Genomic DNA, 18,136 nt, shown 5'->3' with positions numbered 1-18,136 from the left:
TATTACTTCCATTTTTAAGTCAAGAAAAGCAACCCATTTGCTCCTATATTTTAATCAAGAGGTTAACTCAAACCTAAGAACCTGGGGCCTATTAATACCTCTCTCCTTACTTGCAAGACTGATAACTGGAATCCTGAAATTGGTTCTCACATTGACCTTTGGAGAACTCCATCTTCTTAGCAAAGATTAAAACCTTTGTTTTTGAACTTAAAATGAGCTTTGGGATCCTGCTTGAATACATTATCCTTTTACATTTACTCCAATTAAATATTGTACATGTTTTAATGCTTTTGGATAATAAATGTATGCTTCAAACGTTTGATGTGCAGATAGAAATGATAAGGTTTACCTCAGAAGAATAAATGACCTAGAAAATGTTCATGATATTCTGTTAGATGATAAAGCAGGTAACATTATATATACAGTATATCTCTAACTTCGTAAATTAGAGAGATACAGAATTATCTGCTTAGAGAAATGTTATAAAAGCATTATGTTAATAATGATTATCTTAGAATAATGAGATGCAAGATGCCTTTTATTTTCTTCTTGGAGCATTCTGGCATTTTTGAAATTTTCTTTTTTTTTTTCCTGGGGATTTGATTTGCGTTGTCATTCGGCCATCCACAGGATTAGACTTTGGGTTTAGTTTTCAGAAATCTCAGCCCAGCAGCCAAGGGAGATAGGATTTCTTTTTTTTTTTTGTGAGGAAGATTAGCCCTGAGCTAACATCCATGCTAATCCTCCTCTTTTCGCTGAGGAAGGCCGGCTCTGAGCTAACATCTATTGCCAATCCTCCTCTTTTTCCCCCAAAGCCCCAGTACACAGTTGTATGTCATAGTTGCACATCCTTCTAGTTGCTGTATGTGGGACGTGGCCTCAGCATGGCCAGAGAAGCGGTGCGTCGGTGCGCACCAGGGATCCGAACCCAGGCTGCCAGTAGCGGAGCGCGTGCACTTAACAGCTAAGCCACGGGGCCGGCCCTGAAATTTTCTATAATGAATGAGCATTAATTTTGTAATAAAAATGACTTTCAAAAGAAATTTTATAAGAGAAAGATGATTTAGGAATTCCAGTTCCCTCCTAGAGAATCACAGAACTGGAAGGGATCCTGGGAGGTTTCAGCCCAGGGGTTCTCAAAGTTTTTAGGTAAATCACTCAGGCATAGGGACTTTATAAAGCATTTAACCTGAAAGGTTCACAATACGGATGCTCTCAGAATTAACTGTGCTACTACCGGGAGCCCTAATGGACAGACCTAATCATACTATCAACATTAGTATTATGAATGATTAGTTCACAAACTGCATGCAAGAGCCTATTGGCCAGCAGTAGGCACTGGCCACCTGAACGCCACTGCCCCATCATGATACATGGATTGCTCAGTAGATGCTTTTTTACCTCCAATCTCACTTTTAACAAAGGTTCCTTCTCATTTTCTTGAACATAACCATAGAAAAACCGAGGGACCAGACTGCTGGCTATCAACTGGAAGTAGGTGGAGATCATGAAGCTCACACAGCTGGGAGCCTGAACAGAGAGGTGGGAGAGTGCTATCTGTGAGGTCCATTCGCCAGATTAGAAGTGCTGAGTGGAAGTCCTGTTCAAGTGATAAACACATGATTCTCTAAAAAAGGGTGGACCACTGAGGCTTGAAATTTAAACCTGGAGGAGGGGTAATGTGCCTCCCCTGGAGAGCTGTTGAGAGGATGATTTCTATTTCCAATGCATTTTTTGATGTCCCTGTGAGCCAGATGAGCTATCTGAGGGCAGACACGAGCTGCAGGCGGAGGGCACCTGACAGGCAGTATGAAGAAGTGCCTGATAACTTAGCACTACAATTTCACAGCCTTATGAAAGAAGCTGCTTCTCTTTTACTGCCTGCAAATGTCAGAGGCAATAGGGAACAATCCAGAACCAGGAGCAAGGAATCCCTCAACAGTCTGTTTAAACACTGAGTCTCTCAACGATGCTGACTTCCAGCTGATCTGCTTCTGGCTTCAGGTCATTCGAGCAACCACAAGATGTAAGTGCTCGAGTTAGGATATACACATACCACAGACCTGTGCTCCAAACTACTGTCAGATGAACGGAGGTCATGGCTGGACTCTAATTAGAATTCATTTACCTAGAAACAGAAGGCAGTTCTATGAAAGTTGCTAGAAAGTCAATGTTATCAGTGAAGGATTCACTCGGACCTTCTAGCATTGTTTGAGATTCCAGTGAGCCCTCCACTCAACTGTCAAAATAGAGAATCTCTTCTTTTGCTCGAGTGCTGATGGTCCTGACTTGGTGATGAGAACATGGGAACAGTGATTCAATTTCCTAATTATGAAAGGAAAGCTTGGTGTGATGTAATAAAGCAAATAAAGGAAAAAAAAAAACTGATGTTACCTGATAGTGGAAAGAACAAACTCTGGTAGCAATTACTTTTTATTCTTTCGCTTAAATTTTACCCCATCTATTTCTCACATATATTTGTATATATTTAACCATGTCAGTCTTACAGAACTTACAGTGGTTCAGATGATGGTCTTAAAATCTTAACTCGACCCCTCTAGGTCAGTGCTATCCAACTGAACTTTCTGCAATGATAGAATTGTTCTATATCAGCACTGTCCAATATGGCAGCCACTACCCATATGTGGCTACTAAGCACTTGAAATACGACTACTATGACTGAGGAAACGAATTTTAAATTTTATTTAATTTTAATTAATTTACATTTAGATATCCACACGCAGGCAGCACCTACTGTATTAGACAGCACACTCTAGGTTATCTGTACGCTTAGCTCTGCACTTCAGCAACAGACAGAATCACTAATTATAGCCAGATTCTTGCCAATTTCTTTTTTTTTTTTTTTTTGGTTTTTTTTTTTTTTTTTTTTTTTGTGAGGAGGACCAGCCCTGAGCTAACATGCAATGCCAATCCTCCTCTTTTTTTGCTGAGGAAGACTGGCCCTGGGCTAACATCCGTGCCCATCTTCCTCTACTTTATATGGGACGCCGCCACAGCGTGGCTTGACAAGCGGTGCGTTGGTGCGCGCCCAGGATCCGAACCGGCGAACCCCGGGCCGCCACAGCGGAACGCGCGCACTTAACCGCTTGCGCCACCGGGCTGGCCCCGCCAATTTCTTTTTTTAAAATAAAATTCAATTTATTTACACTGAAAAGCAAAAAGGGGCCGGCCCAGTGATGTAGTGGTTAAGTTTGCATGCTCCACTTCAGCAGCCCGGGTTTTGCGGGTTCAGATCCTGGGCACGGATCTATACAACAGTCATCAAGCCATGCTGTGGAGGTGTCACAAATACAAAATAGAGGAAGACTGGCACAGATCTTAGCTCATGGCCAATCTTCCTCACCACAAAAAAACTGAAAAACAAAAAACAGTTCACCCATTTCTCCCACTCCCTGTTATCTCCTGCCTCTGGCAACCACTAATCTGTTCTCTGTATCTATGAGCTTGGGTTTTTAAAATCTTTTTTATTTCACTTAGCATAATACCCTCAAAGTCCATCTATATTGTCACAAATGGCAAGATTTCATTCATTTTCATGGCTGAATAATATTCCATTGTATATATATACCACAATTTCTTTATCCATTCATCCATCAATAGACACTTAGGTTGTCTCCACATCTTAGCTATTGTAATCCACACCCACTGCTGGTAAAGTAACATAATGTGCCTACTCTGTATCAGTGAGGAAGCAGATAAACCTTATGTAGAACAGCCATAACAACACCTAAGATTTGGGAACAGTAACCTCGTCCAGGTAAGAAGAGGGAGAATGGGGCAGAGAATAATATCCGAAAAAATACTGCTTAAAATTTCCCAAGTGTATTGAAAGACATACATTTACAGATTCCAGAAGCTCAGAAAACCCAAAGCAATCAAAATGAGACTTAGATATGATACAGATGCTGGAATTATCAGATAAAGAAAAATAACTATGATTACTATGTTAAGGGCTCTAATGGAAAAAGTAGACAATATGCAAGAACAGATGGGTAATGTAAGCAGAGAGATGGAAAAGCCAAGAAAGAATCAAAAGGAAATGCCAGAAATAAAAAAGCACTGTAACGGAAATGAAGAATGCTTTCAATGGGCTCATCAGTAGACTGGACACGGCCAAGGGATGAATCAGTGGGCTTGAAGATAGGTCAATACAAACTTCCCAAACTGATATGCAAAGAGAGAAAAGAATGGGGGGAAAAAGGCACAGACCATCCAAGACCTGTGGGGCAACTGCAAAAGGTTAACACACACATAACTGGAATACCAGAAGGAGAAAGGAGAGAGAGCAGAGAAGACATATTTGAAGTAATGATGGCCAAGAACGTTTCAAACTTAATGACAGACACCAAATCATAGAACCAGGAGGTTCAGAGAACACCAAGCAGGAACTGCACCCAGGCAAATCATATTCAAACTGCAAAAAGCGAAGAGAAAATCTTCAAAGAAGCCAGTGGGTGGAGGAGAGAGAGGAATGGGGGTAGGCTGTGAACCCACCTTACCTAAAGAGGAACAAGGATGAGAATTATGAGGACTTCTCAGAAGAAATTATGCAAGCAAGAAGAGAGTGGAATAAAACATCTAAAGTATTAACAGAAAACCCCCACCAATCTAGAATTCTATACCACTGAAATTATCCTTTAAAAGTGAAGGAGAAATAAAGACTTTCTCAGAGATGCACTGCAAGAAACGGTAAAAAGCTCTTCAGGCAGAAGAACATGATATAGGTCAGAAGCTTGGATTCACATAATGAAAGGAAGACCATTAAGAAGAAACGAAGGTAAAATAAGATCTTTTCTTTTTCTCATTCTTAATTCATCTAAAAAATAACTATTTATAAAATAGTAATAGTAACAGTGTACTGGGTTGTACAGTATATGGAAAATGAAATGAATGACAGCCGTGTCACAAGTGATGGAAGGGAGGAACTGGGAAATGCTGTTATAAGGTACCTGAAATACATGTGAAGTGGTATGGTGTTATTTGAAGGTGGACTTAGATTAGTTAAAAATGTATATTGCAAACTCTAGGGCAACCACTAAAAAAAAAAATTATTTTAAGTTAAAAAAATGAAACACCACCTCAGAGGCACAGCTAGTTTCATACCACGAAGTACCAGCACACGAGGAAAGCAGTGTGAATGCTGACACAGGGAGGCAAAGCAAAGCTCTGGGAACGAAAGAGATCCTACCTTCTACAGGGAAAAAAACAGTGAAAAGTGATGGAATACCCTTTTAATAGGATATACACACACACACACATGCACGCTGCTCTAGCTCATTAGGAAGAAATGTGCTCAGCCAGGACACATCTTACTATTCAGACAACGGTCAAGTTGAAAAAGCAAACAGATGGCATCTTCCAGAACACTTTCCTTGTCTGGTTTCGAGTGCATTGACATTTGAGAACAGAAATGTGGGGCACTGGTCAGGAGCCGGCTCCTCTCACACCTTAATGATGGCAGTTAAGTAAACACCCAAACGAGGTGACACTTGAACCTGCAGTCAGAGGCGGAAACCACACTCTCTCAGTGAGAAGTCGCCCTGGCGCCTGTAGCTGTGCGCCAGAAAGGGGGAAACAACCACAGCCCCACTGAAAACCCTGAATTCTCCCCGCAAGGTGAGGAGCCTGAAGGAGTGAGACGGACGGCAAACACAGAAGCTAATTTTAGCAGTTTCATGTCAACTTGATAAAATAAGAACCAACGTTTGCAATGTGATAAAGAAATGCTGACACTCTGGGAACGTCCTCCGAACCATGAAGGTTTTTAACTCATTTTCAAAGAAAAATATGCCCAAGATCATGCAGTTTCTCATTCCCTGTTCTTTTGCCTTCTTTCTCTCTCACGCCTTGGAAACTCAAAGCTGCTTCCCTTAGGGCCTGTGAGGCTCCCTAGGGCTCTGTTTTCAAAGAAAAGCAAATGAAAACTGCAGCTCCCCTCATGGGGGGCAGGCGGGGGCTGCTGTTTTCCTGTGGAGCAAAGCTAATGCCAAGGTCACCTTCTGTCTTTCACTACTAATTCAGCCCTTCCAGATACCTGAATATTTGGTGGTGATTTTGGGGGTCTACTGGGATGACACATTTCAGGAGAAAGGCAACAAAAGCCCACGGGCAAGAAAAACCCAAATATATCATTGGAGTGCCAGCTGTCGTTTAGTCCTGGCCCCTTTAGAGTCTTCAGTTCCCAGAACATGGCTAAAATCTCTGACGTGGGGGTACCCTGGTCCTTGGCTGGCTAGGGGTGTCTCAGAGGCAGCTAGCATGCCAGTTCAGAGGATCTCTCACTTACATCCATTCACGCCGAGACGTCGGCACAGCCACCAGGCCTCTGCCGCTATCTCTGGTTTGAATGATTGCAGCTAGACGCCTACCTTAAACTGTGAATAAACCAATGGTTTTCCTTGTGTGCTTAGACAAAAACCCAGATGGTACTACATAAATGTGCAAAGAGAATGTGGCTTCTGCATTTCCATGGCCCATCCAAACTTCCTCACAAGCCTCTATCTGCTGAGCAGGGGAAATCCTGAAGGCACAGTAACTCTGTCCCGCTTTGGTGTCAAAACAGCTCAGTCCTTGGTGGCCTCTGTGGCTCAGCACTAGGTCCTGGTGCACATTACTGAGGGGCACTCGATTGCTCAGGGGCCAGAGGTCCTCCCTGGCTGACTTGGCCACACCTCAAGTCTCACCCAGGAGGCCAGATGGAGGTCATGTTAAGAGCTGAGGCCATGAGCCCTCTGCCCTCCTCAATGAAGCTGCCCCTCCCAGCCTCTGCGGCAGGCTCCCTTCACCCAGGACCCACAGTCGGCCCAAGAGACCCCCACACAGCTCTCTTCTGAGCCCCTCACAGGGCACGTGAGACCTTCTGTTAACTCCTGCCTCCTGAATGCCTAACCATGTCCTGCCGCCCCTTCCACTCCGCTGCAGCAGCCTCGTGGAGACCTGGAGCCATTCTGTACAGCAGTCTCCTTCCAGAACTCCCACCAGGGACCAGAGCACAGACTCCCATGGCTTCCAGCTTTCCCACCACCTAACTCCACCCCAAGGATTCCAGCCTGGAGCGGGGAGCCAGAACACCAGGTGTGGCCTCTGGCATCCCGTCTGTGTGTCCCTCTTGTCTCTCCCACTCTCTTGTCTCCCTTCCCTCCTGCCAGGCAGGGGCTTCCCCTATATCATCTCTCTTCCCTCACCCTCTCCCCTCCTCTCTCCTAGGGCCATAATGATGCTATGGCTACAATGAACTTGACTTACAGCAAGAGAGAAGGAAAACACATCTGTCTACTCTTTTCAAACCGCTGTGCCCCTTGGGTTTGCTTCCCCCGCTGCTGTGTCTCCTCTCTGGCTAGCTCTTTTTGGGTGGTTGACGGAACAACAGTACAATTTACCCGAAGTTCTATGCTACCCAATCTGCACTACCCTGAGAATAAATACAACAAGTTTAAAAAAATTTCATCAATTTTAGAGAAGCAAAAAATAGATACCTACAAGTCTATGAGAAATTTCACCTCTTAAACTTGGGAGATGCTGGAGAGAGATGCTCACTCTCACCTCTGGCCCTTCTTTCTGTGTGCTCAGTTTTCTTTCTGCAAACATGTCTTCCTGGACGTTCGATGATACAGTTACTGTCTCTTCCTTTACACCTGGGGCCCTCAGGTGTTTTTCTTGCCCACAGAAATGGGAAAATCACCCCCAGGCTGCCCAGTGGCTACAGGATACTGATGCCCATGGTACACTCTCTACTGGAATTATTCTGAGGCCAAAATCTAATGCAAATGAAGGTCTTCAAGTTGTTATGTTTTGCAGTGATTTAAAAAGTAATAGAGTTCAATACCCCTCAATAAATTAAACAAACATTTTCAAAGTAGTGATCTGACATAGTTAAACCAAAAATCAAGACATTAAATTTATAAAATATATTAGCAGGTTGATAATGCAATCAAGAAAGGAATCAACTAGGTAGCATTAGAATTCCTAAAGCCATTTTGAAAATACAAAGCTCCAAGGCACATTTGAGAGTGTGTGAGTGTGTGAGAGTGTGGGGGTGTGTGTGTGTGTTTGTGTGTATTTAGGTTGATAAGCTGGGTTTTGTTACTGGGGGTGCTTATATTTTTTTCCTTTACCATTCATTGAGTTCATCATGGGAGTCTGAAAATTTGAAACTTTTTTAACTTGTTGTAAGGTCCCAATTCCCTAGGGAAAGGCTATTATTTATAGTTTTAAAACTGAAGGGACAGGCACAGTGCCATGCCCGATGGGGCCAAAAGAGTGAAAAAGCATGAAGGCTAGGCAGCTGCCCTCAGCCCAAGGAGTGAAAATAGGAAGTATCCACTCTGGATTTTGCTTCTGGATCAAGGAACTACCCACTCTGAAAACCTGGCCTAACAAATGTTGGTCCCTGGTCATCAGATTAATTTGTCCTTCATCCTTCCTTCAGGGGCAGGTGCAGGTGCTGGGCTAGTCTCTCCAACACGTCCCTGGGGCCAGGGGAAGCTTGAGAACTCCACAGAAACATGGGAGAGGACCCCCTTCAGCTTGTTCCTCACGCCCTAGCCTGCTAGGACGGTCACCAGGCACTATAGCTTCTACCTGCCTGCTTTTCCCAATATCGCCAACAAAGGGAATAAGTTTTATTCATGTAGTTAACAGAAGAAAAACCAAGGAAGCAGAAATTATATAACTGACTTAACATCACACAGAAATTGGTTGGATGGAAGTAAGAACTCAATGAGTTTCTGAGTTACTGCTGGACCCACTTTACCATAATTATAAAACTAACCTGAAGAGCTGCCCTGTGCACTGTCTTTATGTGGCACATTGCACCCCTTCAGATTTAGGATTTCCAGACAGATTGTAAATCAGAAGCACTAGCAATATCTGTGATGACAAACCTGACCACTACTATGTGCAAATCATCACGAAGTTCTGGAGGGGTGGGAACGGAAGTTTTATGTGATATAAATACCACATAAAATGCTATTGTATACTCATGAATATTTAACATTACCTAGACACCAAATACCACATTTCAGAAGACTCCCTAACTCACACCAACTGTTTCAGTTCATGAATACGAATCAATGGCTTTAGGCCAGAGCAGCAGGATCAAGAAAAAGGCGGGGCTGCGACTGTGACAGATGAGGCCAAGTGGGAAGGAACTTCCCTCTGCTCCCCACTTCACTGTCATGTGAGTATGTGAGACAAATAAGCCAAGACCAGTGACCACAGCTCTGTCATGTCCTGAAGTTACACTGGAAGAAAATATAGTGAGTAGGGGAAAAGTCAACAGGACAATAGGATTTATTATCCAGAGCCTCCACCGCTTAAAACTATCAATGAATCAACAACCCATCCTTTCTGAGCTGTCTGTTCTGCTTCTTTCGTCTGCTTATGTTTGTGAGCTGGTACCACTGCACCCAACTATTACTATGGCTTTGTAATGTATCTCAATATCTGGTGGTGTGCATCCTAAAGGACATTGCGTATATACACTTCTGACCCCTACTCCCTTTCAGAAGGCAGAAAACCATCTTACTAATGTTCTCCTCTCGCGCAATTTGGCATCTCCAGGGCAAACCCGTCTGCCAACTTGGTTTGAACCACACAGTCTATTAGCTGAAGACTCCAAAATGTATGCCTGGACCTTGCTCCTTAGCTCTGGATCCACAGACTCAACAGACCACTGACATCTCCCTGGCTGCCAGCAGGTACCTTCAACGTAGCATGTCCAAACTAGGTCTCATCAGCAACCCCCACCTTCTGTGTTTACCCCGTCATTCAAACCAGGAGCCCAAGTCATTCTAGATGCTTCCTGTCCCACATCTAACTAGTCACCAAGTTGAAATGATTCTGTTTTCTTTACACCTTTCAATCCCCCTCTCCCTCTCTAGTGCCACTATAATATCTTCTCTTAATTTCTGCAACTGCCTCCTAACTGGCCTATCTACTTCCAGCCTCACTCCCCAAGGCTGCTGGAGTGATCTTTTAAAATTTTGTATCTGATTATGTCACTTGTACACTTAAAACCTTTCAGAGGTTTCCATCACCCCAGGATGAAATCCAAATTTCTCAGAGTTGCATACCAGACCCTTTATGATCCAGAACCCTCCTGCTTCTCTAACTTTGGAGAAACTCCCTAGACAACGCCCTCAATTGTACCCAAGGCTTCAGCCATTCCTCACAGCCTATCTCTGTTTCAAAACTCATCTGCCTTTGTCCCTCCCGCAACATTTGCACCTGTTCCTCTCTTGGCTTAGGCGGCTCCCTACCCTCTCCTCTCATCTCCCAGTCCTTCGAGGTCAGTTCCAGCATGCTCCCCTCTGTGGAGCCTCCCCGACTTCCCTCTCAACCCACTCATGTTCCCATCATCACCACAATGCACGATGCTGCAGCATAATTATTTCTATGCTTTTTCCTGAACTTGTGAACTCCTGACAAGTAAGAGGCTCTCAATAACTGAGGGAACAAACTCGAGCCAAGGGCCATCAGATGGCTGGATCAAGTTTTAGAGGCCTCTGATCTTCAGGCAGGGAGGTGGACTTAATGCAATAGTGAACTGCAATGCATTCCTGGGCATGGAAGAGATGAGAATAAAATCCTGTTTTAAGAAGAGTAAACTGGCAATGCCATGCCAGATAAAGTGAAGGATGGCAGAACATGAAGCAGGAAATTAGGAGAAGAGGCTGCTGCAGAGGACCACGGCCTCCACTGGAGCTGCTGAGAGCAAGCATGGAGAAGAGGGAGCAACGGCGAGAGCTCACGTGAAGCTCCTGGACTGGATTAAGGATCTGCAAACACTCTAGAAACGCTAATAGCAGTAGCAGTTGTCAACTGACACAGGCAACCAAGGAAGGTGGCACCAGCAGAACCTCCTTCTAGGTGAATGCCCCAGGCCCATGGGTACCTGACGCTCCTGCATCTCAACTTTTCTCTCCATCTTAGAGGGCAGCAGATTTAAGGAAGTTACAGATAAATGTCCATAAAATGGATTCCGTCTCAAAAGCTACTCTGTCCTCTATTCATTACTGCTTGCCCAAAATGTGAGAAGACAAAGTTATGCAGGGAGGGGAAGCTCCTACCTGAGTTTCATCCCCCAGGCCTACGGTTCCCGTTCAGAGGACACGTCACCCTCGGCCCCGCTGCTGGCGCTGCGGTCTTCTTTCCGAGGAGCGTTTCTTTCTTTGCTTGATTCAGAAGGCCCTTTGGCTCTGGTCTTTTCTTTCCTCTGCTGCTGTTTTTCAAGCTTTGACAGCTGATTGTAAAAAATAGAAAGAATTATTTTACAAATGTAAACGTGCCTGTATATCCAAAACACCAATTACTTCACAGGCAGCCACCACTGAAAAAGCTTCCATCTGATAACTTGGTGTATGTTCCACAGTGGTTCAGAGGGGCCGGATCATACACAAATGTTGACCAGGCAGGCACCTGAATCACTAACACAGATCAGTCATCGGTGTGCTCTCCCTCAGACTTTCCCACCCGTAACTCAACTTGTCATGCAATATTTGGGAATGGTCAACTAATAGGCTTCTTGGACAGATTAAGAAGAGCCCTGTAAATGAAAAGCCTTTTTAGTCTGTTATTTTTTTCTCTGATGTCTCTATAGCTTTTTCTCACCAAATTGTCTTCCTACTTCCTGTTTTCTAAAGACTATCAAAATGCTCCATTGCTTGCTGAAGATAACAGAGAAGGCTGTGAAGAGAGCCATCAAGCACATTTAGCCATCGTCTCAGTTCTCGGTTTGGTCTTTGAGACTGAAGCCTGACTCATCCGTAGCCAAAATCCTGAGGGCTCCTAGCAGGCTACATGGTGGCTGCACAGGGACACTGGCCATGGGAGGCCTCCCAGACTTCCTCCAAGCCAGCTGGGGACATGCCTCTGATGTCCAATGGATCCTGGGTCCACTTCCCTCCTGGATATCTCCCCAAATTGTTCAAAGAAACCATAGACTAGACGGTTGAAAGAAACTCAGATCAGCTGACACTCTGAGCAACAGCACAGCCATCCAGAAGGGCCTGTGGAGAAACTTGTCAGAGGAGACTGGTCAAGTTTTGGCCCAGGGGATTTTCTTAGACCAAAAAAGCCATCTGTAACAAAGCCCAAGAGACAGCAACACTCAGTTTCATCCGCCTCCCAGACCGAGTCTGCTAACATTTTACAGTTCACATGGAAAGGGGGAAACTTAATGAAAGGCTGGCTTCTCCCTGCTGGTCCCTGCCCCATATCCAAAGACACAAAGAAAAGTCACTGTAACCAACCAACCAGATCATCTCTATTATAGACACTCTGAGCTAAGCCTTCAAGTACAGCAATTGGCAGCTCTCAACTTGGTCCAGAAAACCAAATTTATTAATGGTTGACTTATTATCTTTCCAACTCCCCATTCACCTGAAAAGCTGTAGTAAACACTAGGTTGGTTAAGACGCTAATTAGATTTTGTGAATGAAGACATCACTTCACCTTTGACCCATGACTCTCCTCCCAGATAACTCCCCTGGATACATTCTCATTTGGGTGCACAGGACAGGCTCACAGGATTGTGTACTGTAGTGTTGTTTGTATTAGCAAAACCTACAAATAAATGTCCATTGACAGGAGACAAGATAAATATAATGTGGTATAGTCATAGAAAGCAATACTATAACTTAGATCTAAATGTATCAAAATGGTAAGTCTTTAAACTCATGTTATGGGAACCAAATTCAGTTTCAGAAGGCTATATATAGCAGTATTCCATTTACATAAAACAACATTATTAATGGGTTCATGCAGATGTAGTACAGACTGGGAGAATACAAACCAACTTCAGTACACTAGTTAACTTTGAGGAGAAAGAGAAGAGAATGGGATCATAGTGGAATGACTATATATGGGCTTCAACTGTGACTGTCAACTTCTACTTCTATAAAAACAAAATCAGATCTAGAACAGAGCTACTGACCAGTGCCAGCATGTAAACTACCTGCGATAGGCACTTGGACCACTGACAAAAAGATGCTCATGCCAGGATGTAAACCAACACAACGCTTCCTTAGTCAACAAAGTCTTGCTGTGAAGAAGTTATCAGCTACTGAACTGTGTGCTTAGTGGTGTTGCTGATTTCATCCTGGTACAAGCTCTTTATCTCGCCATGGCCTGGTAACAGACAGTTCACGCACAGGTACTTTGAGAAGGAACGACTGGGAGCAAAGATGACAAAAGGTTAGCATTTTCAAAATCTGAGTAATGGCTACACAGAGCTCCTTGCTATATTTTTCTCTGTACTATTATTTTTCCTTGGACCATTACTTTTCTCTATACTATTTTACCACAGATTAGTGAGGAATTTCTTAGATCTAAGATGACAGCCTTCCCAGTTTTCCTTTTGGTGTTAAAATGCTCTTTCTTTTATGAAATGATGAGCATAGTAGGTGGGGGTCCTTCTGTCTCACTCCTTTACAAAATGATCTTGGATTGCATGATGCAAATGTACATAACTTATTGAATCGTACACTTAAAAAATGGTTAGGATGGTAAATTTTATGTTATGTGTATTTTACCACAATTAAAAAATTTTTTATTGATATATAATTGACATATAACATTATATTAGTTTTAGGTGTACAACATAATGATTTGATATTTGTATAATATTGCGAAATGATCACCACAATAAGTTAACATCCATCACCAAAAAAATTTTTTTTAATGATCTTGGAAAATATGAAGTTGACAAGCCATGCCGGACCTGCCAATTTCTTTTTTATTTTTTTATATTCCTAGTTCATGAAATTCAAACATCTGGAAATCAATGTTCTGCAGTAAACTGTGATAACTTGCCTTCTGCTGCCAGCAGTTTATGTTTACAGCAGTGTCTATGTGTTTATACATGTGTATATTACATGTATATGTGTGTATATATCTACAGACAGATAGATACACACACACTATATATATAAATAATCATGAACATATTCCAAGTTAGGCACTGAGAAAGCATGATTATTATTTTAAAAAGAGGCCCTCTCTGTTTTTTTCCCCCTCTTTAGAGGTAAATACAGAAAATATGAATATCACCAGTGACATAACCAACCCAAGCCTGTCCCCACTGCTAAGATTCAATCTCATGCAAAGGCCTATTTATGATCCAACCTGTTATTCACTTGCTACTCTAATGCTACTGAGAAGCCAGATCCTGGGAGGGTGATGGGGAATAATTCCCAGTTACAGCAGGCTTCCCGGAGGCTCCTCTGGTCCCTGCAGCGCCTATCTGATTCTGCCCTGACTCAGAGGCGCCATCAACACAGAGTACAAAACACGGAAACGTCAATTTGACCTTCCACCGCAACCCTCTCCTCTTCCACCATGGACCACACTTGTAAATCACGTGCGATAATTATTTAAGCGACAGGCATAGCCTGAGTTTCTGTAAACGATGTAATGCTGATTCTCTTACATTATTTATCTTAAAACAACCCCAACCACATATGGCTCCATGCCTCTAAGAAAAGTTCTCTGTGAGAACATTGTGAACTAACCTAATAAATTTAAGCCTTTTCTCAGAAAACTTGGAATCCAATGCAGCCAAAATGTGGAATTTACATCTCAAGGCAAGAAAGCAGTTAGATTTTTTTTTTTTTTTTTTATTGAAGAAACAAACGAGAAAGAAAAATAAGAAGAAAAGAAATTGGTACTGGGGCCAGCCCGGTGGCATAGCAGTTAAGTTGGTGCGCTCTGCTTCCGCGGCCAGGGGTTCGCCGGTTCAGATCCTGGGGCAGACCTACTCACTGCTCATCAAGCCATGCTGAGGCAGCGTCCCATATAGAAGAGCTACAACTCTACAAGTATGATACACAAGTATGTACCGGGACTTTGGGGGAAAAAAGATTAAAAAAAAAAAAGAGGAAGATTGGCAACAGATGTTAGCGCAGGACCAATCTTTCTCAAAAAAAAAAGAAGAAAGAAAGAAATTGGTACTGCATATGGACTCACGTAGAACGTCAATAGCTTTCAAATTAACAGAGAGATGCATGTCAGGGAGAATACAAACCACTACAGGCCCTGTGAACACGTGATCTACAAACACTGAAATGGAGTGCTTTTGGTTTTTTGCTTGTTTGCTTGTTTTTTAATCAACTGATGAGCGTGTCCATATTGCAAAGGAGACACTGTCCAAACCATCCTGGCTCTGGTGCCTTAGAGAGAAAGCCAACCTTCCAAAGGCAGCTCTGGGCACACAGACACTGCCAGGGACCAGGAAACCGTCCTATGGCCAGCCTGTACCTCTCATGGCGGATCTTGGAGAAGGGGGGGCAAGGCCAGGGAAGACTGGAATATCTAGATCCAAACCTCCCCAACTCATGATTAAATCTAATGAGAAAATAAAGGATTTTCTTTTTAATTAAAGCTGTTCACACTCTAATTGCATAGTCTAAGAATAAACTAGCTGAACATGGATATTACAATGCTCTACCACAGGGCCTGCGAACTTAAATGCCTTGAGGGACCAGGCAGGTAGCAAAATGAGTGAAGTAACTACGTATAAGACAACAGGGGATGGTGGAGACTGCGGCCACAATGGAGAGGACAAGCCCCACCTAAGGGCAATCACATTTTCTTTTTAAACATGTATCTGGACAAATGTAATATCAATAGGATAGATATGGGCCACCTGTTAGGGACCTCCACTTTGCACTTCCACCTATGTGATCCCGTTTGCTCCTAACAACCCCATAACAGTTGTATTATCATCAACGTCCCATGGAGAAGCCACTGTCAGCTGCCTGCCCCATAGACATAGTCATCTTCCCAGCTCCTCCCTCCCTTCCTGCTGCCACAAGCAGCCTTCCATTTCACAAGTGGCAATGTCTGACCCTGCTACCACATGGGCATGTGACAGAAATCACAGCCAACAGGACCTGAGGTGGCTGCAGGGGGGCTTCAGAGAAAAGCTTCCTTCCCAAATAAACACAGGTGCAGGAGACATGGGGGAGGAAATGGAGCTTTGGAATGGGGGCAGCTCGTAGAATGAGGAGGGGGCATCTAGAGGCACACAGAGGCCTCTGGAGAGCCCTGGCAGGGCCGAGTTGGAGGAATCAGCCATCCTGTAGGGGAGGTCATCAAGCTCCTTACTGTTACACTCAGGAAGGTATGTAGTACTTTCAGCTGAAAACAAAATATCTCATAACCTGTCCATTGAAATATATGACAAAATGGGTGTTCAGTAGGTTACAGGACTTGCTTAAAGTTTTGCAGCATGTGAGTGGCTCAGATGGGTCCAGACCTCTAGACACCAAACTCCACATTCCTTCCAGGGAGCCGCACACCCTCTTTTGCCTAATCTATGAACTTGATGTAACAGATGTTTCTTGAGCACCAGCTATAAGTCATGCTCTATTCCAGGTGCCAGGGAGACAGAGGAGAACCAAGCAGAGCCCCTGGCTTCCGGGGGCTGACTGTCCCCCAGATAAGTAACTGGCGATCCCCGCGTATGATGAGCCAGGCCGTGTTCTAAGCACGTGGCATGTGGGAAGGGCACTATTATAACTCCCACTTTAAAGCAGAGGAAGCCGAGGATGCTGGCAACCCCACCATTCTGCCTGCAGCACACAGCAGGCTGAGCTGTCACCCTTCTTTGTGCCTGTCTTCATTGGTAGAAAACATGCAGGGACCTCAGGGCCATCTCCGTTTGTGACATTAAAGAGAAACTGGTCCTAACACAGATCCAGCTCCTTGGCGGTTTAGCAACAAGCTGCTGCAGGACCCCAGTTTGCCTGTACGTTTCTGCCCTGACGGCTAAAGAAGTCAGAAGGATTAGGAACAACTACTATTCAACTTTAATCAGCTGAGAACAAGGCTGGCTAAGGAAGCAGGGTGGGGAGGCCCCCAAAACAATAAAGGCCTCGAGTTTGCCCTCTAACGTCCCTGACACTTGTCCAGGAAAAGGCCCTGTGTGGCCTGTCAGTGGCAGTGGGAGAGGCAGACCGGGGTTAGGGAGATGACTCTGGCCCCAGGCCCACCCACTGATGGGGGCAGGCACGAAGCAGGGATGGCCCAACTGCCAGCATCAGGAGAACGTGCAGTCCAGCAGACAGGACAGTGACTCTCAAGGCCCAGCCACAGAGCAGGCAGCCTCAGAGCATCGCAGCAAGGAACGCAGGGTGGCCAGCGGGTGGTGGGCCTGGTGTGGGGGAGGCAGGTCCCCAAGTTCAGGGAGGTCGAGTAGGAGCTGGTAGAGGCAGGTGGGGAGGGCTGATAGAAGCCAGGGCTGAAGGTGGGGTGGGAGCTCAGGTCCTGGTGGAGGGATGAGAAGGTATGCGAATTCCAGGGACCAGCACTGTCCTCTGTGTGTTCACTCTTCACTGCCAGGCACACCAAGGCAGAGAGCACAAAGCAGTGCAGAGCATCTGAGCAGAAAACAACAGGCAGAGATGACTGAAGACCAGAAAGTCAAGGGCTGCACAGAGGAGGCTGAACAGCAAGAGGCCAAGTGAGGGCGGGGACAACCCAGGAAAAGACGGGAGAGTGAGGGTGAATTATGGCTGAGATGCTCCACTGGCAGTAATGGAAGTGTCCCCGTCTGGGAGGGACAGGTGAGTCAACACACTGCTGGTGGTAACCATCACCAAGACTTATGAAGACAAGTACGGGCCAGACGCGGCAAAGCAGCATGGCAGGTCTGGGGTGCTGGCGGTATGTGGAAGACCTGTGAACAAATTTTTCCCAAGTTCCCCATTAATTAAGACAACCATAGTGATGTGACTTGCACAGCGTGGCTCACACAAAACATCAGATGAATGTGTGCAGAAATTAATGAATAGGACCTGTTTTGTTTGGAACAGTGACCGAGCGATAGCCTCAGAGGAAAGGGAGGCTCAAGCTTTGCTTAGGTCAGCTGTGTGACTAAACAGCTCTTCACCAGCATTCAAGAGGAGGACACGGTGTGGGACCCACACAGCAGCATGCGCTGAGTGTCAGCACTGCGGGTGAGACACTTGCCTCTGGGGTAGAAATATCTGTCTCCTAAGTGGGCAGCAGTTCACTGGAAAGAGAGAAACAGAGACTCTCAGGCAGGCCGCTGAATCCTCCATGCCTCTGTTTGCTTTCCTGTAAACGACATGCCGCCCCTTGCCCAGTCTGCCTG

At 44.7% G+C, this 18,136-nt stretch overlaps 1 protein-coding gene across 1 annotated transcript in view; it reads right to left on the bottom strand.

Annotated features, from left to right (window-relative positions):
- The window catches only part of DTD1 (D-aminoacyl-tRNA deacylase 1), a 175,835-nt gene that overhangs the window by 2,062 nt on the left and 155,637 nt on the right, over window positions 1-18,136 (bottom strand). The window contains exon 5 of the mRNA XM_004433712.3: window positions 11,091-11,263. Coding sequence (XP_004433769.1) covers window positions 11,111-11,263 — 153 coding nt within the window. The 3' untranslated portion in view covers window positions 11,091-11,110. The remainder of the gene's footprint in view (window positions 1-11,090; window positions 11,264-18,136) is intronic.

The sequence above is a fragment of the Ceratotherium simum genome, chromosome 21, assembly GCF_057802395.1.
Source record: "Ceratotherium simum simum isolate JZ-2026a chromosome 21, ASM5780239v1, whole genome shotgun sequence".
Lineage (NCBI taxonomy): Eukaryota > Metazoa > Chordata > Mammalia > Perissodactyla > Rhinocerotidae > Ceratotherium > Ceratotherium simum.
Note: the sequence above shows the minus strand (reverse complement) of the source record. Positions and strands in the feature narration are given on the sequence as shown.